The sequence below is a fragment of the Chinchilla lanigera genome, unplaced genomic scaffold (genome assembly GCF_000276665.1).
Source record: "Chinchilla lanigera isolate Chin_1 unplaced genomic scaffold, ChiLan1.0 scaffold00037, whole genome shotgun sequence".
Lineage (NCBI taxonomy): Eukaryota > Metazoa > Chordata > Mammalia > Rodentia > Chinchillidae > Chinchilla > Chinchilla lanigera.
Window position 1 is genome coordinate 13,147,496 of NW_004955438.1, and position 17,991 is coordinate 13,165,486.

Sequence of the window (17,991 nt, forward strand, 5' to 3'; positions counted from 1 at the left end):
CAATTCAAAGGTGAAAGGCAATAAAGGGCCCAGGGTTCCTCTGATTCCCCCATGGACCATCCCTCATCATCATAGGCTTCATGCTGGGCTAAGCCGGCCATAACACAAGTCACTGGAAACTACATCAAGGGTGAGAGTGTCACCCAGTCAGGGCCAAGGAGACACACTGAGAACCTGGCTGAGTCCTGGGGAGCACACCTAGGAGAATCAGGGTCTGAAGCTACTCCACTTTCCTGGAGCCAGAGTTCAGAAGTAGCAGGAGGGAATGTAATGACTCGAGAATCACAAAGAGGCTGGGTCTGGGCCCCAAATCTGGCTGCCACTGTAGTTAGTTGGGGTCAGAATCTTGGCAGAACTTCAAAATGAGTCTCCAGCCTGGGTTGGGGTAAACTCCTTGAGTACTGTTTGCCCCCCACTTATGCCCACAGGAGGAGCTGTGGCCTCACACCCAGAAAACCCTGCAGGATGGAGTTTCAGTTGCTGACTTGGATATGCACCGTCCCTTCCACCTCTCCGCGAACAGAACACACCTATTCCCTCCATCTGCCAAGTCAGGATACCCTGCCACCGCTCCGCTCACTGACTCTCCAGCTTATATCCCCAGCGAGCCATCACACTGTGCTCATCCCCACCAAACCCAAAAGTAACCTCAGATCCCCAGGCAGCTGAGAGATGAGCCCGGATCTTCACGCCTGCGCCTGAAGCTACCAGCTGAGCAAAGCAGCCACCTGGCCCAGAAGCCTTTAGTCCACGGCCTGGAGAGGGCAGCATGAAAGTGGACCTGCACTGGCCAACCCGGATGGTTTGGGTGTAGGCGGCCTGGAGCCAACCCACCATATCCATGCTCTCCTGGGACCAAGGATGGAGCCGCAGTCCGTGACCTGAGAGCCCTAGGAACACGTTTCCATTTCCCTGGAAAAGAAGGTTGCTGCCTGGAGATAACATTATAGGATGGAAAAATGAGCTCTGAAGTAGAAAAATAAACCAGCTATTAGGAGACTCATTCCCCAAGGCTCCTCTCCCCGCTATCCACTGTTGTCAGAATCAGCCCTAAGGAGAAAGGGCAGATACACTCCCATGCTTCAGCTTTTTTCATAGTTCATGGGAGGAAAACCCTAAAGACATGTGTTTCCTCTGTGGTCTCAGTATTTGACAGTCGGTTGAGAACATGACATAATTGCTCACTATGAAAAATTTCTAATACAACTTGTTTCAAGCATTTCCTGACACACCAGCACCACCACAAAAGTGTGATGGGAAAAGGAACGCACTAGCCATGCCTGATAAAGGCCATCATCAGTGCACTGCCCCCTTGGGGCTGAGTTTTTGCATTTGCTCTGCTGGAAGGCGCACAGAAGACAGTGAACAATTCCAAAAATGTTTTGTCAGTAAAGGCAAAAGGTCTTCTGGCCTGAACATGAATCACGTCCGTACGTGCAGACACTGTGTTTTCAGGCTAGGGAGAGAAGGGCTGTGATGGAAATTAGTTTTGGAGGTAGATGGGCTCTTTGTTTAAAGGCTAGTACTTAAAAGCTTTGGGGAAACTGGCAGACTCCTGAAAAGCCTGGCCTCCGTGCTGCTCCTCAGTCAGCTCTGAGAAACAGGAGGTACGTGAGCTCCGCAGTCTACAGGAGACCATTCCCACATACTGGCCTTGGGCTCCGGCTGACAGGGGAAGCCCTCCTCCCTGAGATGGCTCCGCCTCCCCTGAGGTCCCCTTTCATCAGCCTCTGCACTTAGCATGAGTCTTAAGAAGATGGAGTTATGTGACTATTCTTGCTTCTCAAAGATACACTACTTGAGCTAACTGATCCATGCCAACGTGAAAGGCCTTTTATAGTTAAACCATTCATGCAGGACCAACTCCAAAACCTTCTAACCTTCCAATCAGCCCTGGGCAAGACTGATGAAGTCTAGGACACACACCCAAGCCATGCCTTCAAGCAATTCCATTAGGATGCTCTCTCCAGCTGGCCTGAGCACTGGGTATTCTCCATCAGCCCTCTGGTCCTCAGACTGTCCCCCAGGATTTCTCTCTGAAAATACTGATCCAGGTCCCATACCCAGACAAAGCGGATCCACTGAGCCATCAGTGTGTTGATGGAAGAAAGCCAGCTTCTCCTTCACCGCACATCTGCAGGCTACCAGGGCATCTGAAGAGGTCCATCCACTTGGGGTCAAGCCCAGGGATACATAAGAACAGAAACAGCTATCATTAGTTGATCTGCCAGGTACTGTGATAAGTGCTTTACATGTACTCATTCCCTGCAATAACCTTATTATGTAGATACTATTATTATTTCCATTTTATAGATGACAAAACTAAGACCCAGTGAAGTCATACTTTGCCCAGAGATCAAACTTGGGAAGTTGGATTCCAAAGCCCCATGCTCTTAGTCACTTCACCAGGAGAGAGATGGCAAACCCAAAAGCAAAGGAGAAACAAGTAAGGTCAAAGGGGCTCTGCAGAGCCCCCCAACATGGACTTCATCTTCTCCCCCTGGGCACAAAGATCATGCAACTTGGCAGAAAAGTTTCCTACCCAGCAGCAACACCTCATTTGCATCCTTTCACTCTGGCCTTGTGCCCTGCTCAAGTGCAACAAGGGGCAAGTCCCTTCCCCTCTGTGGAAGAGTCTCCCCCACTGGAAAACAAAGCATCTGTAAGACAGAAGATCCCAGGTACTTTGTTTGGAGTCAGTCCTCTGCCTTGGTGCCATGCAACCTGGGAGGGAGATTGAGCGCCACCTGCTGTTTCCAGGTCCCTAGTCTTGCTCCTCTTGGGCACCAGACCCCACATCCCATGGCCCTGCATGGCCCTTTCTTTCTCTTGGAAGCCTCCAGCAGTTCTCACTGAGTCAGAGAGACCGAACTCTGAAGCACATGTTTAATCCGAGGCTTGCATGCCCTACCCCAACCTCTTTTCTTTTTTGTTTCAGGGGCCTGGCAGCTCTGGTCCTGCAAGTAACTTCTCACCGGTGGGCTGGCAGCAGACCTGGCAGGTGTAGATCCACTCATCCTAGGCCTCTTTCTCTTTTCTCCTTTCATGAGTTGCAGCATGCTAGCACCCCAGCTTTAATCTCACATGAGAACTGTGTCCTAATGGGTGACAGGGGAACAGTGACCTCAGACAGCACAGCTGTCCCTCAAGCCTGGACCAGCTGGTGGGTTAGAGACTCCCCTACCAGAGAGACAGATGTCTGGTCCCTGTATCACAGCATGGAACCCACCAAGTCTGTTGAGAAGAACTCTAGGAAGTCATGCACTACCATCTCCCACTGCCCTCGCTGCAGAAAGTAACCCCATGTCCAGCAGATCTAAGACCCAGCACAGACAGTGGCCACTTTCTACTGTTCCCAGCCTCCCTCCTTGGGGGAACAGCATCTGTGGCCACTGTGTGTTTTGGGGACTCCCTCAGTGTCTACCCCAGAGACAAGTCCTCCACTCACTTGTCTCACCAAATGCTGGAAGCTAAAGGGTTTCTCCACTTCTCCCATTCCCATTCTTGGCTTTGCTAAATAGGTTTAAGAGATGGGAGGAACAGAGGCAGGGAGAGGTGAGACGTCTTCGCAGCTCCCTGATGAATGGCAAAGTGAATGTGCAACCTCCAGAAAAGCGGGCCACAGCAGACCATGAAGGTGCCATGTGAACAGGTAGGTGCAGCCTGGTATGGTTTATATCTAGATGTCCCTGTAAAGCCTCATGAGATCATAGGCAGGACGTGTGGAAAGTGATTGGATTACATTATCATTATAGCTGACTTGCTATTAGAAGTGTGGGTATAACCTGGAAGGTTCTACCTTCCTTCCTGTCTCTCTCTCTCTCTCTCTCCCTGTCTCTCTCTCTCTCTCTGTCTCTCTCTCTCTCTCTCTGTCTCTCTCTTCCCAGCTTCTGTGCAAAGAGCAGCTGTTGCACCAGCATGCCCTTGTGCCATGCTGTCCTGCCTCACAGCCAGCCAGCTATGGACTGAATCCTCTATAAACTGAGCAAAAATAAACTCTTCTAGGAGTTGGGTATTGTGTCTCAGTGACAAGGACGTGACTAACACAGATTTTGGTACGAGCAGTGGAGTCTTTGCTGCCTGACCATGTGTCAGAGCATTTGGAAATGGAGTTTTAAAAGGTTTGGAGATGGCTGTTGGAGAAGCCACCCTGAAACACTATAAGCTAAATCTGAAGGGAGACTCTGGCACTCAGAAGATGAGGAGGCTGCCAGAAATGCAGACGAACGACCAGGCTCAGAGGTTTTAGTTGTGAACAAGGATTCCATTGGCAGTTGGACTCTAGTGTGTTACTCTGGCAGAGAAGTTATCTACATTTTGCTGATGTCCTAAGACTTTGTAGGAGACTGAGATTAAAGGTTAATTAATCTGGTCAAGGAAATTCTGAGGCAGCCTAACGTTGAGGGTATAGCATGGATACGGCTTGCTGCTTTTTGTCAGGTTTATACTGAAAATCAGAAGCAAAAAGCCCATTTAAAAAGTTTTCAGTGGCTGCTGAAAAGATTAGCATTAAAAAGAAACCAAATACTTTATAACAGGACAATAGGAAAGGTGGCTTGAGGGCATGTGAGGACCCAGGAAGGCCCTCATCCACTGCAGGCTCAAATTGCAAAAGTGAAAGACTTTTCTTTGAGAAGAGAGCTCCGGGGCCCCTTGCTCTAGAATGGCTGCCTAGGAAATCTGCTGCTTGGGGTCCAGTGCACAGTGCTCAGCCATCCAGCCACTCAGAGGCTTCTGCAGCCACAGTTCAAGGGGGCTCGGCTACCACTGGAGCTGGCCACAGACCTTGGCGTTATCCATATGGTACTGGTTTTACAGGAATGCAAAACGAAAAGTTGTACTGTCAGGGAAGTTTCCACCCAGATTTGAGAAGAGGGCCCAGGTGGCCAGGAAGTATGCCTATGAGAGCACGGTGTGCAAAGCCATGAGAATAAAACCAAAAGTGGAGTGGACACCTGTTGAGGACCATTCTATATAATTGTTGGGGGAAAATCATCCCATCATTAAATCGTGATTAGGGCTTGTCTGAGGCCTGGTGCCTTGCCATATGGGCCAGCTATGGTATGCACGGAACATAATTCTATGTGCCTCTGGTCACAGCTGTGATGCCCCAGGGCAAGACTGCTTTCGCTTAAGACATCCTGGTTCCTTGAGAACTCAGTAGTAATAAAAATAGAGATCCACCTTGGGGAAAGGACAAACTTCTCCTTAATCTGCTATCTCTCCCCACCATCCTCTTCAACACAAAGATCCTAATCAGCATATGGTCAGTGCTGCCTTCTGAGTCATCCCATAATCCCTCTGATTATTGTATATACCCAATAAACAGTGGCTAGCTCAGAGTGTCTTTGTCTCTGGCCATCCTGAGGCACTGACCTCTCAGACCCTCTGTTATTGCATTACTAAATTTCTCTCTGTTTCTTACTTCATCCTTTCACTATACCTCTTATGCAGGCAACTGAGGATCTTGGCCAGGTCCCCGATAGAGATCCTAGGAATTTGGAGCAGTCAGGAACATGGAATACCTGAGGAAAGCTGTAAGGAGTAAGCAAAACCACCACAAGAGAGAAGCCATAACGGGTACCACCACTGGCAATGCCAGAGGGGGAGGGACACCCAAGTTCTTCACAGTTCACATGTCGCCACAGTCTGCCCTGGGCACTGGACATGGAACATGGGATTTAAGGTTTGCCCTGCTGGATTTCACTCTTGCTTTAGCCCCATTCCTTCCTAATCTCCTTGGCCTCCCTTTTAGAATGGAAGTTTATCTTGCACCATGCATGCTTTTTGAAACTCGCAGGGGCTCACACCTAAGAGTCTGCCTTAAGTCTCAGAAGAGACTTTGGAATTGGACTTGGACTTTGAGCAATACTGAAACTGTCAAGACTTTGGCATCTCTTACAGTTGGACTAAATCAAGCTGGCGTAAAGAGATGTGTATGAGTCTTCTGAAGGCAAGAACAGACTGCTATGGTTTATATCTAGGTGTCCTCCTAGAGTCTCATGGATCATAGGTGGGATCTTTAGAAGGGGGCTGGATTATAGCAGCACTATAGCAGACTGTGAGCAGAGGTTCCTAGAATCACCCAAATTATAAGGACGCCAAGCAAGGAAGCATCTACACATGGCATCAGTAATTACGCTGCAAGTATGTACCAGGTAGAATGCTACGTCCTGAGCATAGCAAATCAGTAAGAAAGAATCCTCCCTCTGGTGGAATCACAGACAAGGAGGAGCATCTGATGATGGTACAGCTCATTCCACTATATCTCCCACACAATCCTCACCCACTGAGCTATGATGGCATTGAAATATGGCCAACTCTAAATGGGTGAGTATGAGATGGCTTCAGAGATGACGGGACACAGAGCTTGGAGAAAACTTCTAGGAAGACAAAGGCAGGGTTCTGGTGAAAAGACCAGGGTGGGAATGAGAAGGGGAGCAGGTACAAGTCGGGGTGTTTTCTAGACATCTGAACATCTTCTCTCTGAGGAAACCTTACCTGGCCAAGGGAGATCCAGTACAGGTAAGAGGGGAAAACAATGAGCACCATGGGCTTTGGAGCTAAACTCTCCACCAGCACTTATTTCTAAGCAAGCCTATCTGCCAACCTGAACCAGTCTCTGAGGTCAGGTCCTAGCCTGACCTTAGTCTAGCCGCAGGACCCTAGCCAAGTTTCTCTAACCTCCCCATGCCCCAGTTTCCTCATCTGTAAAGTGGAAAAAACAGTAGAATTTACCTCAAGGGTGGCTGTGAAGACTGCATGAGATACCCAACGAAGGGCACAGCACCTGGCACAGAGGCATCTCAGTATAGCTGACTGACGACCTTCCTAGTGACCTTACCCAGCCTCCCTTCTCTTAGTGTCCACTCAGCATTTGGAGAAGTAGAGACAAGAAAGCCCCACTATGCTGCTGCCCACAAGAGGTCCTCAGTAACTGAAGGATGCCAGCTCTGAGTCCCAGTCGGTGAAGCAGAGTGTCCCTCCCAGGGGAAGAGCTCCTAGCTAGTGATGGAGACCACATGTGTGGGTTTAAGGGCGTTTCCAGGCTTTCGCTAGAGCCCTGGTCATGTCAGACCCCAGGTCACCATGGAAAACTCTGCAGGTCAATTCTGCTGTGTACAAGTGTGCAGGTTGCACAAGGGAAGGTGTGGGCTGGGGGCATGTCACCCATCAGTAATTACGCTGCAAGTATGTACCAGGTAGAATGCTATGTCCTGAGCGGTCGCTCAGCCCCAGCCTGGTCTTGCCATGGACGATTAAGGGACTGCTCTTCCCTTCTTTCCAAAGTGCCAGAAAGCCAAATATTTAAGTGGAATGAATGGCCTCAACTTTGAAATGTTAACAATTAACTCAAAAGTGTTGGAAACACTGCACTGGTGAACAAAGCCCATCTCAGGCAGCATGCAGGCCAGTGCAGCACAACTTGTGGGTCAGGGAGACTTTGTACACTGATACTCGTGGACTCCCTGGTCAGCGCCGGCCCTTGAAAACTCTCTAGAAGCTTGGAGAAAAAGCAGAGCTAGGACCATTGGCTTCTTGAGCTCCTTATATAACTTTCTGTCTTTGACAGTGTCCACACATTAGGCTGGCTAGCCATGTCGCTGGTATTACACGTCACTTGCAGTCCCCACTCTCCACCGATACTTATTTCTAAGCCAGCATTTATATCACGCTATTTATGGGGTTTGTTTGAAGTGTTTTCTATACTACCTTATGTAATCCTTATAATCCCCTTAGACCTTGATAAGTGGGGAAACTGAGGTACAAGAACTTGCACAAGGTCACACAGCCAGACAGTGAATGTGATGGGAGCTGGCCCCGCACGGGGAGTTCTGAGTCGGTGCTCATCATCGTCACTCTACTCCGCTTCTCACCAGCCACCTAGGTGTCCGCCAGCCACTTCCTGTAGGCAAAAGGACCCTCACCTCTCCCTGAACACATGTGAACCTGCTTGTATCTGCAAAAGTCAGAAACTAGACAGAGCTAGGACTCTCAGGAGCCAGCCAGGGTCCCAGGAGCCAAGAGCCACACTCACGGCTAGGGACCCACTGTTTACTACAGATCACCCAAGACCAGACCTAGGGTCCAAGTCTCCTGTCTTCTTCGCCCACCTTGCATGGAAGCCATGCACTGAGCTGGCAGAGCCACCTACAGACAGTCTGCCTGCGCTCTGTTGTCCAGGGCCAATCCAGAGCCTGGAGCTCTGGTGTTCTGCAGACCCCAGCACCACTCACTCCTAACCAGCAAACCGACTCCTGGTTACAATCCACTGGGCCCCAGGTCAACCCAGTGACTGTAAAATGCCAGATGATGCTTGCACTCATTCCAGAACGAACACACACACACACACACACACACACACACACACACGGCTCCCAGCAGCCCAAGGCACATGGGAAGATGGGTGAGCAGAAAGAAAAGAGGGCAGCTGCGGCACAGACCCCAGCGCCTCCCACAGCTTGGACAGATGCGAAGCAGATGCTCTGGGGACCCCGGAGACAGCCTCGAGGACCCTGCCCATTAAGCCGCTCGAGTGCCCTGTCAAGAACAATGGCATCTTTTCCCAACCCGCAGGGACATTTAGAAGATTAATTAGATGAGCCCAGCGGTCCTCTAGGCTCCCCAGGGATCTGGGTGAACACATCACGCCTGTCACGAGCTCTGAAGGATGTGCCTCTGGTCAGGTCTTTGATCGATGCTGCACAGGACAACTGAGTCAGACAGGCCGGGCCACTGCAGCCCCCGCATCTCAGCCTGACAGCGCTGACGGCGCACAAGTGGCCAGGGCATCGCTGTTCCAGCCACAGTCAGCCACAACGCGTGGTCTGGCCAGCGGGGTCAGGAGGCAGAGGAGCGGCTCCGGATGGTCTACTTCTTGCCATGGCCTTAGAAGTCCAGTTCCGAGTGGCCTCCTCCTGGAAGCCCACCTGGCCCTGCTGGCCCATAGTGAGCTGTCTTGCCTCCAAAAAGGTGTTACCTACTGCTGGCTGTCACCATGTGCTGTCCTGTTTGAGGCTAAAACTTTAAAATATCCTTGATTAAGCACTGAGTATGTGCCAGGCACTATATTAAGTGCTTCACATATATTGCTTGACTCCATCCTCATCACTCTCTGAAGCGGGCATGATTATACCCATTACAGAGGAGGAATTGGCAGCTTAGTAATAATAACCTGTGTCGAGTAGCAGCATGTCCTGCCTTCCCATTTTCCTTTGCAAGGGACTGCATCTTTTCAAGAGATTATGAGCTCCTTCACGGCTATAGAGATGTTTACACTTTCTTCTGTCCCCTGAATAGGGACCTGTTAACCATCAGAGGAATGTTATCATATTTCAAGCAATTGGCTTTAATTAACCCAGAGGTGACATTAATGAATAAAAACCTGGTTGGCCAAGAGGGCAGTTGACCATATGATATGAATCCTTGTATGTGCCGTGTAGTAACTTAATTACCAAGAAAAGCTCCTGGTTACATTGCAGGTTAATTATCAAGAATGTTTACCAAAATATTTTCCTTCATCCCCCTTGAGTCATAACTGAAGAACTGAAGCTCTGAGGAAACAACGTGTTGGGCTTAAAATTACCCAGAACACGTAGTAGGGCTGAGCTGGGAATCGTCAAGTTAATCACCAGCCAAGGGCACAGGGGTCGGGTAGGGGGCCAGGGAGGCTGTGCTGGTTCCAGAGAAAGTGACCCGAGGGAAAAGCACACAGGCCTCACCTTTGGTAGCGTAGGCTTCAGCGATCATGCGCAACCTGTATGGAGAGATGGCCGTCAGGGGCAGGTCATCGAGGCCCACCCGGGCATAAATGTTCAGAGCTTCTTTATAATCTCCTTCCACATAATTCAACTTGGCCATGATCAGATTGGATTCTTGTAGGAATTCTGACTAGAAGGAAAAGGAGAAAAAGCATTTTCCTACAATATTGTGCATGATGTTCCCTCAGAACCCGGTATCTGCTGTCACACAACCCTGTAATGCCTCACAAGAGAAGGTGGACATGAATGCTCCTGGCAGTGTTTTCACAATAGCCAAATGGTCCAAGCAACTATGTATGGCTATGTAGGATAGCCGTACAATGGAATAACACTCAGTCATAACAAAAGACGGAGTACTAATATATACTACAACATGGAAGAACCCCCAAAACACTCCCAAGTGAAAAAACTAGTCAGAAAAGGACACAAATTATCTGATCTCGTTTATAAGAAATGGCTGCAACAGTCAAATCTATAGAATCAGAGAGCAGATCAGTGAGTGCCTAGGGCCAGGGGCTGCAGAAGTGAGAGGTGACTGCTAATGGTTACAAGGTGTCTTTTGGGGATAATGAAAATGTTCTAAAGGTGATTGTGGTGATGTTTGTTTTTTTGTTTGTTTGTTTGCGGTTTTTTTTGTTTTTTTTTTCTGGTACTGGGAATTGAACTCATGACCTCGTGCTTGCCAGGCAGGCACTGTGCCGCTGAGCTAAATCCCCAGCCCCCCATGGTGATGTTTGTATAACTTCATAAATATAGTAAAAGCTCCTAGCTGGGTGTGATGGTGCATGCCTGTAATCCCAGCACTCAGGAGGCTGAGGTAGGAGGATTGTTGCAAGTTTGAGGCCAGCCTGGGCTACAAAGTGAGCTCAAGGCCAGCTTGAACTGCAGAGCAAGATCCTCTCTCAAAAAAGACAAAATATATATTTTATTTTATAATATATATATATTAAAAGCTCCTGAAGTGTACACTTTAAACGGGTGAATTATACAGCAAGCAACTTATATCTCAATAACGCTGTTGTGAAAAAACAAAACCAAGCCCTGCATCTCCCCTAGGCTGGGCCAAGGATGGAGGGAATGCTTCCTTTGTAAAACATGAGCAACGTGAGCACCGGTTGACAAGGGGAAGCTGCCCGACACCCTGCAGGGTCCTGCCCCCAGCACTAGCACATACAGGCTGGAGTCCAAACAACCCAAGGACAGGTTTTCGTGGCTACAAAGTCAGGGCTTGCTTCCTTGCCAGGGCAAACCGTTCCCACTGAGCAGCAATTTAAGCTTGGGGAACGAAGGCTATGGACCAGGGCTCCCTTTCCTAAGGCAGGACTCTGCGGGCTCTGAGACAGCTCACCTTCCTCCTGACCACTCGGTCCACCCCGCCAGCCTCATTCTCCACCCTGCCCTTCCTCATGCCTCATCGGCTGAAGACAGAAGAGATGACCCAGCCATCTAGACAAGGAAACACACCCACCACCCCGCCTAGGCCTTCTCCTGGGAGTGCAAGCTACTGAGGCTTCGTGTCTCAGCTTGCGGAAGCGCGCTGAGAAGCTGCACCACTGTGTAACCGGCAGTGAAGTGGGAAACAAGACACAGCAGCCCAGGCGGAGCAGCCACACAGTCCACAGCGGTCAGCTCCCAGGCATCTCCTGGAAGAGGGCAGCGATGCCAGGCAGTTCTGGAGAGGATGCTCAAAGAGAGTGGAGCACAGCAAAAAGGGTTGAGGAGTGGCCCAAGGGAGAGGACACTATGCAAGAAATCAGAAAGGTATTTGGAGGCAGAGCAACGAAAGCAGACGAGAGAAAGGAGAAAAGGAGCTCTGAAAAAAGCACCACAGGACTTCTCCACCACTGAAGGGACAGGCCAGGGTTAGGGCCTTGAAAAGGCTTCTCAGGAGACTGCAATGTCCCCCCGCTTCCCGGGGCCCTCCAGCATCTAAGAAGCACTGCTGTAAGCAAGCTGGAGAGAAGGGAAGAACGGGGCTCCGTGCTGAACGGGGATGGAGCTTCGGTTTGGGAAGATAAAAAGCCCTGAAGATGGAGGGTGGGGACGGCTGCACAACAGCGTAAATGAGATTAACACCACTGAGCGGTGCATTGAAGTGGCAGTTAAAATGGTCAGTTTTATGTTGTGTACCTTTTACAAGAAAAGAGAAAAGTTAAAAAAACAGAAAAGGAAACACTGTCCAGATGGAAAGTCAGCTTGGAGAAAATGACAAGTCCAGAGGCACAGGATGGAGCCCTGGGAGGGACCTGCTGGGTGAGTCCATCCGCAGCGGCACAGCCAGGAAGCAGCTTAGCCAGGACCAATGCCACTCAGCTGCCGGGAGAGGGAGGGAGAAGAGCCCCACACAGAGCCCAGGGCTGCCCTGCTCACGATGAGCAGAGTTTTCAGCCCTGAGTCAGAAGCCAGACCTCCCTTCTAGGCCGGGGCTCTTTCTGTCACCCTGTGTCGTCAGCTCACTCTGCTCTCCCCAGCCCCAGATCACTTGAGATGGAAGGTCAAGGAAACAGGAAGCTTCACGTTAGCCAGTGTGAATGGGGCAACACACTTGTGCAAAAGCTGTGCAACTTGGGACATTCTTTATAAAGCGGAGGAAACTAGAAAACAGCAGCTGGGTAAACCTTAGGTAGACCCAATAAAAGAGCAGCAAGTGACAGACGTCTGGTGTGTTTCAGTTTGAGCTTAAAATCACCCTGAGCTACACAGGTCTGCAGCTGAGAAACATGAAGTTCAGAGAGGTAAAGTAACTTGCCAAGACCACATAGCTTATAAAGCCAGAACTGGGGCTCAAATGCCAGAATTTTAACTTGAAATCCAATGCTCTCACTACCTCACTGAGGATGGAGCGCAGAGAATGGTCAAATAAATGACAGTTTTTCAGGATGAAGGTGGGGGGTTAGGAGTGGGAAAGCTCTGAGCTAGGTGCCAGTCACAGCATCTCTCCTTCCAGGACGGTTGGGTCTGACTGGCCATCACTGTGAGTTGTGGCCACGGAGGGCTCCTGTCCCTCCCCACCTCCTGCTGACCAAGACCCACCACCAGTGTCACCAGAAGATCCTTGGAGGAGAACGGCTGACATGCAGACAATGGCTCTCAACTCTGAACCAGTGTGACCCGGCCCTGGAGAAGAAAAAGCAGCAAGGCGAAGACCTAGGTTTTAGGGTCTAAATGTGGCTCAGGGCCTTATAAACACACAGGCTTCCCTTAAGTCAGCCTCCAGAGCTGTGTTCAGCACAGAAAGACACACAGGACTGTCTTCACAGGAGGCTCTGCCAGGGCTTCCAGAAGCCTGTACCATATAACTCACGGCATCAGTACTAGCTCAGTCCAACGGTGCCCAAGCCCTCAGTCACAACACGGCTACAGAGCTGGCCAGAGGAAAGACATCTTAGAATGAAGGCTCACAGGCACCCCTCCAAAACCCACCCCATTCAAACCTGTAGAAACGAGCCACAGAGAGGGAAGGTACCACCCCAAGGTCATACAGCAAGTTAGGACCAAGCATGAGTATCCAACACAGATGCAAAATGCAAAGCCAAAGAAAATATGGCTTCAGAGAGGGGAAGGAAATACGCACCAACAGACGAGAGAAAAGGCCACTAAAGTAGCCCAAGAGGATGCTGGGATGGGAAGAGAAGAAAAATGAAAACCCAGCAATGAAAAAGAAAAAGTCGGAGCTTCAAAAGTTCACCGCAGACTATCTGTGTGCCATGGAAAACAGACCCTGGGGAAAAGCGGGGGTTCTAGAGAGGATGAGCGGATGGGACTGGGATGCAGTAGCCACCTCAGGGAGAGTGACCTCAGACCTATGCGGACTAGACTTCAGGGTGGGAAGCGCCCAGAGCCAGGAAGTCAGAGCTAACGGGGCAGGGAGGAGGGACAGACGAGCAACAGGCAAAGGGGGTGGGACTCACAAGAAGCAAAGAAGGAGAGGACAGAGGCAAAAAGGGAGCTGAGTGCAAACCAGAGCAGAGAGTAGAAGGACAGAGTCTGAGACGTCCCATACTGGGAACTAAGATCCCTGCACAGGCAGCAGAAGTTCCTAGCTCCCATCCACACTGAGGCAGAGCCGGGCCTGTTGGCAACAGGATGAAACCCGCACAGCTCTGAGCCACAGCACCCTGTTACATTCATGAGCCACGTGATTTCAGAGGAAGCTGCATTTGTGACACTCACATCTAACTTCTCTCTTTTCTAGAAGGGGCAAAGTAACAGGTTGAGCTCTGGGCCGCACATGAAGCTTTACCTCAAGCACCGCATGAGACCGGTGCTCCTGTCAGGGAGGATGTGTCACTGAGGGCTGTCATCAGGCAGACCCCACCCGGAAGCCCCTCAGGTAGGCTTGGGGTTGTCACATTAGTTGTGCAGACAGCTGGCCTGCTTCTAAGAGGATGGCCATAGTCGGGTGTGCAGATGCACCCCAAGCCTGGTCACTTCATCTCTGGGCATCTTTTTCAACCGGACACCATCAAGGAGATGATGACACCCCCCGCTACTGTCCCCACTTCATCTCAGATGCCGACGGTACCTTGAGGTTCCCTCGGTCCAGGGCAGCAGTCAGATGCTTGCGGACCTCGGTCAGCTGGGGCCTGGGGCCTCGGGGACTGGCACCTTGCCTCAGGGGGTGCTCCTTCAGGTACTGCTCCAGCTTCGACTCCCCAAGGAGAAGTTCTGCCATGTCATCTGCAAAACAGAGCAAGAGGCTACAAGGGAAGCCCCAAGGACCTCAGCACTCCCACACGCCAGGGCTCTGGCCCTCGATGAGGGTTCTGGAGCCTCATAACCTTAGACAAGGTCTGCATGGGTGCCGTCTTACAGTGAACCAGGTACACTGCAAGGGACATTCCAGCAGCACTGGCTCAAGCACCCTGTCATTCCTTTGTCGCACACTGACTGACCCCAGAAAGATGGGTACTTAGTAGCATGGAAAGAGTTCAAATTCAACAGGGAGAAAAGAAAGTTGTCTTATGATAATAAGTCATACCATGATCTTATGCAGCATACACAAAACCCAAATACAATGCATTCCCAAAGGTCTGGCGTTAAGATCTCCTGGCTCTTCTGTGTTCTGTGGCCTCCTACACAGACGGAGCTGGTGGAACCTCTGTAAAGTCAGACTCCTAAAGCAGGTCTGTGTCAAAATCATACAGACACATCTGGGAATGTCTGTAGGAAATGTTTACTCCTAAGACAGCATACATTACTTAAAGTGTTATAATTTTCCCATTGTCTGGGTAGGCTTGTTAGTTAGAATAAACAGTTCACTCTAGGAGTAGGTCACTGGAATCCACATACCCTGACTATCCTGAATGAATGCACAACTGTTCATACATTAGCCTGAACGTGACCTACTTTTCCTGTAATGTTCAGAACATAATTGTAATTAAAATATGAAATCAGTTTTTGAAGGTTGAGAAGGTCCATGTCTCAAGCCCATGATAGCAGCTGCTGCTGGGGTACAAGGGAGACCTCAGCAGGAGCTAGTGGCCACAATGGATGTTCATTTTATCTACAGCAATAGTGGTGAACTTTATGGCATGCATATTATGGTATTTTTCCTTTAAAATTAAAGATGTTAATGTATGAGTTGTTTTTTCCAAATTAAAACCTCAGTATTCAGGTTTAATTGCAATGTTGGTACTTTGCAATGAATAAGTGGGTTTGGGGTTGCAGTTTGGCCACTCATCACTAAAAGGTTCGCCATCACTGATCTGTAGTAACACTCTGGCCCTAGAAAAGAGAACCGATTTGCCTATGATGTATGCAGTTGAAAATTAATTCAAACAGTAATCACGAGGACCCACTGAGGTTACGGGTGGACAGCCCACCAAAGGCACCGGAAGAGCCTTTTCCAAGGCTTCATGTGAGTCAATCCAAACTGCTGTCTAGAGGCCTCAGCAGCGCTTTGTCTGTGGACAGGGAAGCTAAAATAATCTCTTAGACATAAGACCTAGATTTTCCTGAGAAGAGCAAACTACACCAGAGCAAGCTACTGTGTTCAAGCAGTCTTCAGATGGTCAAGAAGAAAAGGCAAATGTCCTATAAGATGGAAAGAAAACCAAGCTGCCTGAAGCAGCACCCAGCAGCAGAGGACGATGAGGCAGTGCCCACAAAGGGTACAGGGTACAGGGCGCAGCCCACACAAATGAAACCAGCCTCGACCCCAGGCAAGCAGGGAAGCACCCAACAGCATTCCCCAAGGACATGAGCCCTCCTTAAGAAAGGAACTCTTTTCTCATACTACATTTCCTAAAGCCAGGGTGCATTTTATCCTGAGTACCTCTCAATTCAAACCTGCCACATTTCAAGTGGTCTATAACCACCCCTGAGTATATACTAGACGAGGGTATGGCTGTTGCTTATACAAGTATGTCTAAATATTTCTCTCTGTATCTGCCTGACCCAAAAACGGGTCTAAAATAAGTATCACCCAGGATAAACAAGAGGAATTTCTGAATAACAGAACTGGGGATATTTTTAAAAATTCTTATCTCTGTAGTTTTAATTATTTATATAGAGCAGAACCATTCTCTATTACATTTAGTAAGAAAAAGGTGACTCTTCCTTTAAAGCTGAGAGTTTGTATATCAGAATATTAATCGTGGTTATTTCTAAGTAGTAAGATTATCAATCTATGCTGAACTTTTTTCCCTGTATATTTTAAATTTCCAAAAAATAAAATAGAATATGGGATTCCAAGTTCTAGGTGTGAAACCCAGTTTGTCCCTTTATGTCTTTAGCCCAATAACTATACCTCCGTGTTTTGGGGTACCTCTAAGAAAGCACTCCTCTCTGCCTGAGCTAGGATTCCTCTCCCTGCTGCTCCCCATGATCCCACCCTACCCCTTGCCTCCCCAATACTGTACCCCTCGGGCCCCTTTGAACCACATGTAAAGTCAGCTACAGAATCCTCTTGTCTGGAAGAGAAAAAAGCAGCAGGTCAGGACCCCTGGTACGTGTTCGAGCTCTGGGACCCTAAGCACACTACTTACCCTCTCGAAGCCCCAGCTCTGCATTGATAAAATGGGAGCCACAGCACTGTGCAGACTCGGAAGAACGGCGATGAGTTCCCGGGGGAAAGGCTGCAGCCCCAGTGAGCACAGCTGCGCCGGGACTGCTGCACACAGAAGGAAGGGCACACCAGGCCGAGGAGCAGCACAAGCTAAGCAACAGCGCAAGGTCCTGGAGAGCGGTAGGCAGTCTCAGGCCATGGCTGGAGAATCAAGCTGGGGTCACAGCAAGGAGACACTGATGGTTCCCCCTCAGCGCCACCCCCACAGGATGATGTCCATAGTGCCTGGCATGGAACACAGGTCCCGGCCAAGTCCCCGCATGTCCCAGCCAGCTCACTGCCTGGGCATCCAGGGCCACCATTCACCATGCCCCGGTAAGCACCTACCAAGGCGCTACAGCCCTCTCTTTCCACACGCCCCAGCCCAAGCCACCCCAGCTGTGCCCAACCTGGGTGGTCATTCATCTGCCTGCTCCTTCTAGACTACAAGGCACAGGGCTGAAGCAGGAACCTGTGTGTTACTCTCTCAGAATCCCAGGCTGGGCACAATGTCTGGCACACAGTCATTGCCCAATAAACGGGGAATTAATCCAGCGCCAGATGAAGGCATTTGGACCACATCTCACGAGGTTAGACCTGTCACTGCCTGTAGCACTCTGCCACTGTCATCCCTGAATATTTATTTTCCTTCTTCCTCTAGTATTAAAATCCCTACACGGCTGCCCTGCGAAAGACCACCCTTCCCCAGGCTCCCTGCTGGCAGATGCTGCATCTGACTAACTTGCGGCCAACAGGACACACAAAGTACTGCAGCCCCCGGGCCGCACCCTTGCAGGAAGTGGGTGCACCCTCTGGTTCCTCTTCACACGACACCCAGGCTGGAATAAGCACACTCACTGACCTGGACACGACCATCTTGGACCGTGAGATGGAAGCTGCTGAGGATGAAGAACAGCGTAACAAAGGAGCCTTGGTCCCCAACACCTAGGTGCTGCCACCAAGCCCGGGGCTGCTTATGATCAATTACATGCATGGACACATTAACTTCTATCCTGTTATTGAGAAGTTGCTGCTATTCTGACCTTTGTTATAAGCGGCCTAACTGCTCTCCTCAACAGACCTCTGAAGGAAGAAGCAGGCTTCCTGTGGAGGGCCTCTGTCTGACACCTTTACAACACCCTCCCCAAGTTCACTGGCTTCCAAACAGAGCTCCACAGAAGG

At 49.9% G+C, this 17,991-nt stretch overlaps 1 protein-coding gene across 5 annotated transcripts in view; it reads right to left on the reverse strand.

Moving 5' to 3' along the window:
- Nucleotides 1-17,744, reverse strand: part of Ttc7b (tetratricopeptide repeat domain 7B) — a 218,646-nt gene extending 200,902 nt beyond the window's left edge. For 4 of the 5 annotated variants that reach the window (XM_005390284.1, XM_013517240.1, XM_013517239.1 and 1 more), the window contains exons 1-3: nucleotides 17,672-17,744; nucleotides 14,287-14,441; nucleotides 9,723-9,891 (exon numbers count right to left, since the gene is read on the reverse strand). In XM_005390284.1, coding sequence (XP_005390341.1) covers nucleotides 9,723-9,891; nucleotides 14,287-14,436 — 319 coding nt within the window. In that variant the 5' untranslated portion in view covers nucleotides 14,437-14,441; nucleotides 17,672-17,744. Of the gene's footprint in view, nucleotides 1-9,722; nucleotides 9,892-14,286; nucleotides 14,442-17,671 lie in introns of those variants that run through there. The other variant, XM_013517241.1, reaches the window with a different exon arrangement.
- Nucleotides 17,745-17,991: the final 247 nt, after the last annotated feature.